This window comes from Tenrec ecaudatus, chromosome 9 (genome assembly GCF_050624435.1).
Source record: "Tenrec ecaudatus isolate mTenEca1 chromosome 9, mTenEca1.hap1, whole genome shotgun sequence".
In the NCBI taxonomy this organism is placed as follows: domain Eukaryota; kingdom Metazoa; phylum Chordata; class Mammalia; order Afrosoricida; family Tenrecidae; genus Tenrec; species Tenrec ecaudatus.
Window position 1 is genome coordinate 29,044,746 of NC_134538.1, and position 6,500 is coordinate 29,051,245.

At 49.7% G+C, this 6,500-nt stretch overlaps 1 protein-coding gene across 1 annotated transcript in view; it reads right to left on the reverse strand.

The window, feature by feature from the left end:
* Positions 1-5,329, reverse strand: part of PCSK6 (proprotein convertase subtilisin/kexin type 6) — a 129,399-nt gene extending 124,070 nt beyond the window's left edge. Inside the window, exon 1 of the mRNA XM_075557950.1 lies at positions 5,033-5,329. Within this exon, the coding sequence (XP_075414065.1) occupies positions 5,033-5,299 (267 nt within the window). The 5' untranslated portion in view covers positions 5,300-5,329. The remainder of the gene's footprint in view (positions 1-5,032) is intronic.
* Between the last annotated feature and the right edge of the window lie 1,171 nt (positions 5,330-6,500).

Sequence of the window (6,500 nt, forward strand, 5' to 3'; positions counted from 1 at the left end):
ATAGTATAAATTGAAAATCAAATAGTTTTTTCCATGTAAAGAGTCAGTTATCCCAGCACAATTTTTTAAATAGTTCATCTTACTCCCAACTCACTTATAACTCTTCTTCTTGAGTAGACAAATTTTTATATACACTTAATATTTTTGTCTGATGGATTAGCATACTATTGAGTCAATGCCAAGCTGTTGTGATTACTTTGGATTTGGATTTATGATAATTTTTGCTCCTTCTTGTTCTTCCTAGAAATGTCTTAGGTGTTCTTGGATCTCACTTTTCTATATGAATTTTAGAATCGGTATGGGTGAACACATATTCTAAGGGAAATCCTTTTGGAGTTTAAACTAGATTACATTAACTTTACTGAATAATTTGAAGGGATCTATGACATTAAGGAGAGGCCCTGGTGGTACAGTGGGTATGCATTGGGTTGCAATTCATATGGGGGAAAAGTTTAAAATCACTAGCAGCTCCTTGGGAGAAAGACTGGGATTTCTACTTCTCTAAACAGACACAGTCTCAGAAACCCACAAGGGGTCACTATGAGTCAACATTGACTCCATGTCGTGAAGTCTGATTGGTTGGTTGATTTTTATGATATTAAGGAGCCCTGGTGGCACTGTAGGGTGTTTGTGTTGGGCCAGGTTGACTCATATATAAGAAAGAGCTATATATAAAGAAGTAATTATATATATATAAAAATCTCAGTCCAGTCTCACTAAAGTCCATAAATTCAATACTATTCCATAAGTCCCTCTTCAGACTCATGCAGTCACAAGCAATGATGAAGAATGCAGGAAGATCACAGGTTAGTGAGTACAGTCGGGTGGGTCCAATGACAGTGGTTCTGGAAGTTTTCAGAATCGCATGCCAGTAGGAAGGTGAAGGCAGAGAGAGAAGGGGAGGTTCCCAGGGAACCTCCTTAGGAGAGGCCACGCCCACAAGGAGGCACCATCAGGCTGTGACCTGATTGACAGGTTGAATACCACCCACCCTTACACTATGTATCTTCAAGTTGACATGAAATTATGCAACTACCATGGTATTGTACTGCTAACCTCCAAGGTTCAAACCTACCAGTCACTCCTCGAGTGAAAGATGAGGCTATTTCATCCTATAAAGGTTTACATTCTGGGAAACCCTATATAGGGTTCTGTGAGTTGGAACTGAGTTGTTGCCAGTGGATTTGGTTTGGTTTGGGATGACACAGTGGTCTAAGTCCTAAGCTGCTAGAAAATGGGTAGCAGGAGAGGGGCAGGAACAGAGACAACTTAATGTGCTCCATAGAGTTTTCAAGGCTAGGACCTTTCAGAAGCAGATTGCCAGGCCTTTCTTCTGATGGGCCTCTAGGTGGGTTCAAACCACCAACTTTTCAAGAGCAGTTTGACAGTTAACTATTTGCCTCACCCAGGGACACCTATAAAACAGAATGTTACTGCTGCTGTTGTTGTTAGGTGCCGTAAACTCAGTTCTGACTCACAGCCACCCTAAGAGAAAGAAACACTGCCATCAAGTGCCATCCTCACAACCGGCCTTAGGTTTGAAGCCACTGATGCGGCTATCTTGTCAATCTAGCTTGTCGAGAGCCTTCCTCTTTGTTGCTGCCCAGCTTCTCTGTCAAGCATGATGTCCTTCTCCAGGGAATGGTTTCTCTTGACAGCATGTCCAAAGGACAAGAGATAAGTCTTGCCATCCTTGCCTCTAAGGAGCATTCTGGTTGTAATTCTTCCAAAATAGGTTTGTTTGTTCTTTTGGTAGTTGTTGTTTTGTTTTAGGGCTGGGGGGTTTGGGGGGGGTTGTTGTTGTTGTTTTTTGCAGACCATTGACCTTTCAATGCTGAATAGAGGGGCAAAAAGAGGCAAGCCTCCCCTGTTCCCTACAATGTGTATCTTTCAATAGAGATAATATGGAGTCTTCACAGACTCTGAAAGGGATCCATGGTCCAAGAAAGATGAACATCCATTACTCTAAATGACCTTTAGTCCACTACAATGCATTTAAATCAATTAGGAAAGAAAGAAAGAAAAGGAAAGAGAGAAAGGGAAAAAAAGGAAAGAGAGAAAAACACGCAACCAAGAACTTAGCACACAACACAGATCCCTGTGAGTCAAAGCAGGTACAGACCTAGCATTAATTGGTTATTAGTGGGTTGTGAATATAACTAGAGACAAGGAGCAGGGAGCAGAATTGGCAGAAGTGACAACTACAGGGACATAAATAGCTCTTTTCTTGCTTCACTCAGTTTAGTCATCTATAAATTAAAGCTAATAATATCTACATCTTTTTTACGAGTCACAAATTCTCTTGGCTGAAAAAAAGGCAAGTCGGGGTTTTAAAGAGTTCTTACCGAGTAAGTACATGTGGGACTGCTTCAGGCCTTTTCCACATAACTTAGAGAGAAATGTGGAAAGGCACTCAGAGAGGAAATAAAAAATCTGGTAGGAAAATAAAGAGCAATAGTCCGCCCTTCAAATCACACACAGGAGCCCCTCTCTGCTTGAGGATGGCTTGTGTTCCCAGCAAACTACCAGTACTTCCTCAGCAGTGCATGTCTCCACAGCGTCACTACTGGGCCCCGTGTCTGCCATGTCCATGCTACAGACTCCACACTGACAGTACTAGGAGACCTGGAGCACCCTGAGAGATTTCCCAAAACATCTCAGGGGAGAGAGGTGCCTATGGGAAGGAATCTTATCTCCCACAAGCAATATGTGCATAACACATTTTGTATGTAAACCATTCCATGAACATACATTGTGTCAAGGGTCAGATTTACCCAGGGGCCAGGATTTTGTTAATCCCATGTACAAGAACTGCAAGTCGTTCTTGTAGGTGTCCAGAAGCTCAAAGCTCAAGTTCAGCACCCTCTTACAGGAACCGGAGAAACCCAGGCACTTTGTAAATTATTGGACAGTTCAACACTCATTTTAGTTGAAGACAAGCTGCTGGGAAACCTGGGCAGGGCAGCAAAGTGTGACAGGAGCCAGTCCTAAGCAAGCAAGAGAAGTCATGACAAGGGTGGAGCCCTAAGAAGCACCTTCTTCACTCTGGACAGCTAGCCAGAGATTTAAAGGCTAGAAAGAAAAACAAGTCTGTGCTCACACACCACAAATCTGTAAATCACAGGAGGCTGAGAGACCTGAGAGGCCAAAATGTGAAAAACAGATATATAAAAGACACGATTGTATTCTTTCAAGTACACTTTTGACCTGCCTTGTGCAGTATTACTCAAACGGAAGAATCAACTCTTCCAGAAGGTGGTGTAACTCCCATTAGCAACACCAGCGTGGGACTTCACATGCATACGAAATGCATTTATGTTGGGTGTGGACCACACTTTGCTAGTTTCTGTCAGGAATAACAATGAACTAAAGTTAACCCTCCCTGGCACTACAAGCATGTCCCTGTCACTTCACTAGATCCCCTGAGTTAAGAGTGGCTAGTGGGTACGTGTTGGGCTGCTAACCACAAGGGCAAATTAAAAAAAAAAAATCTCACTACCAGAGTCAATTCCAACTCATGGCGACTTTATAGGTCAACAGTTCAAAACCCCGAAGTGCTCAGAGAAAGTGTTATAATCTCGGACACTCACAGGGACAGTCCTACCCTAGCCTACAGGGTCACTATGAGTCAAAATAGACTTGGTGGCTGTGAGTTTGTTTCTGGAAATTTGTTAAGTGCAGAGAATCTACTTGTCAGTCTCTAGCGGCCCTTCCACCAGCCATAAATCCCTGTCAAACCTCCACCCTGAGTGCTTTGCCTTTGCCAGTCCTTCTTAGTTTTGCTGCCTTCCTGAGCAAGTCAGAGGCCTCGGAGGCCTGGGAACCCTATAATCTGTCTGCAATGTTGCCAGGCCACTGATGACACTTTTTTTTAAAAACCATTTCATGGTACTTCATCCATATACCACATAATTCAGTAGTTCAATCACAGCAAGATGAGTTGTACAATATTCACCACAATCAATTTTGGAATATTTTCTTCTTGTACTCATTATTTATGTAGGTATTTTTTTCTATATGAGCAAAAATATGCACAAAATATTCTCCAATTCCACAACTGTTTGATGAGTATAATCCATTGCCATTGCTTATATTCTTTATGTTGTACAACCACTATTTATATCCCTCTCCAAATTGTTCTGCCACCATTACCATAAACTCAATGTCCCCTAAGCAAAAAAACGCATCCTCCTTCACCCAAGGTAACCATAGGTCGAGTATGGTTTCTTCTTTGACTAGTTTTCTTAACATAAAATTCACATATCACACACTTCTAACAGTTAAACCGCTTTTTAAAAGAGTTGTATATACATCATCACAATCTGATCACCCAAAGCAACAGCAAGCATTGGGCACTGTCCCTGTCCCCAAAGGGGAGCCAGCCAGGCTGGCAGCTTCCCTAAGTCACAAAACTAGCCCGTGTGGCCACGCCGGACTCCAAAAACACAGCACCGAGGCAAATGCTCCAGCCCCCAGGCCCCAGCTCTTGGCCACCCGCCCGTGGTGCCACAGACTCCGAAGAATGCCAAGTCCCCAACCCTCGGGCCCGGTCACCCAAAGTGCCACCAGAAACCGCACAGGGTCTGGAGCCCAGAGTTGTCCACCGCGGGCGGCTGGGTCTGGGCCACTGAAACAGGACCCCCGCAGAAGGTGAGTGACCTCCAGGTAAACGCCCCTTCCCGCCCCACCAGGCAGGTGTTCCCAGGCGGCGTCGGTTCAGAGGCCACCCTTAGCCGCGGCAAGGCAGGGTGGCACCGCCCACGGGCCCTGCCCCCTGCACCGGGCAGACACTGACACCCAAGGAAGCCACCTCGGCCTCGCGGCCGTCCGTCCCGCCCGCCGGGCTCCGGGCTGCCCCCTGCCGAGCGGCTAGGCCACCCCCGGGTCCCAGGTCCGCACCGCGGGGACCCCCCCGCCCCCCCAACCCCGCGCCGCCGCGGCCGAGGGCCCGCGGGAGCCGGAGACGCCCCGGCGTTCGCCCGCCGCCGCGCGGCCGGAAAAGTTTCGGAAGCGCGCAGCGGGCGGCACTCACCTGGCCCAAGTTGAGGTAGCCGTGCGCCGCGGCCACGCGGTCCGCCGCCGCCACGCCGCCCAGCACCTCCACTGCCCAGTGGTTGGTGTAGACGGGGCGCGCGGGCGGCAGCGCCGAGGAGGTGGCGGGCAGCACCAGCAGCAGGAGCCAGCGGCAGGCGGGCGCCCAGGGCCGGCGCGGGGCCCCGCCGGGGCCTCGAACAGGCGCTGCGAGGTCCGCGCTCGCGGCCCGGGGAGCGCGCCGGCTCCGAGGCGCGCGCGGAGGCATGGCAGCGGCGGCGGCAGCAGGCTCGCGCGGCGCCGGGGCGGCGAGTGCGCCGGGGGAGGTGGGGTGGCGCCTTTTAAAGCAGCCCGGGCGCTGGGGAAGCGGCGCCGGCGCCGCCGCGGGCGGGAGCGGAGAGGAGGCGGCCCGGGCGCGTTCCCGCCCGCGCTTTCCGGCGGCCGCTCCTAGTCCGCACGCGGCGGCCCGCCGCTGGGGTCCCCAGACCCTCCGCGCGGTGGGCGGGCCCCAGGGCTGGTCCGAAGGGTCCCTGCCACCCAGGAATTGGTTCGCGGACTTACGCGCCCTGAGTTGGGGCCCCAAGTGTTCCGGTTGCAATGGTGAAGCTCGAAGAGGGAGGAGGGAGAAACTGGGGGAGCCTCTGCTGCCCAGGCCAGTAGGCTCAGCCTGTGCCCCTCGTCCCAGGTTAGGCACCTCAGGTGCCCCTCTTCACAGGCAGGCACTCTGGATCGGTTCAGCTTGAGAGGCCAAAGGACCTTCCTGACGGTAGGTTGAGACGGTGCTCTTGCAAAGTGTCTGGAGTTCAGGTAGAAGTTGCACAGAATGCACTGGGTCAAGATCCTCCCCCAGCATGAGGCCTGATTAAAGTGGCAGGTTGAATAGAAGCCAGAGATGTTTGGCAAATTGATGGATTACATATTGTACTGCTAACCATGAGGTTAGCAGTTCAAAACCACCATCCACTCTGAGGGAGAAAGGCAAGACTTGCTACTCTCAGAAAGAGTTACTGTTTGGGAAACCCACAGGAGCAGTTCTATCTACCCTGCCCCATAGGGTCCCTGTGAGTGGGAATCTACTGGATGGCAGTGAGTTGGCTTTGGTTTTCAGTTGATAAGAGAAGCCTAAATGTGCGGTGGGGGTGGGGGGGTCCGAGCCTAAGTGGGTCTGGCTGTGCAGGTTGTTCACTCAACAGATAAGTGATCTTAGTCAAGTTGTGAACGTACTGGAGCACAGCCATTCAACAAGTAAAATGAGAATAACTATAGCATCTCCTCTATAGGCCGTTTTGGTGGTTCCATGAGCTCTAAACAAATATTTGTTTTTGTAAGCCCAGGGCCTGCCATGGGCTAGGCATGCTCTAGGTTGTGAATACTCCCAGAAGTAACCAATAGGTTGGGTCGGTCAGTGGGAGAGTTTAATCTTTCTTGCCCCTGCTGCCGGGAGCAGCCAGAAATCCAAAACATCCTAG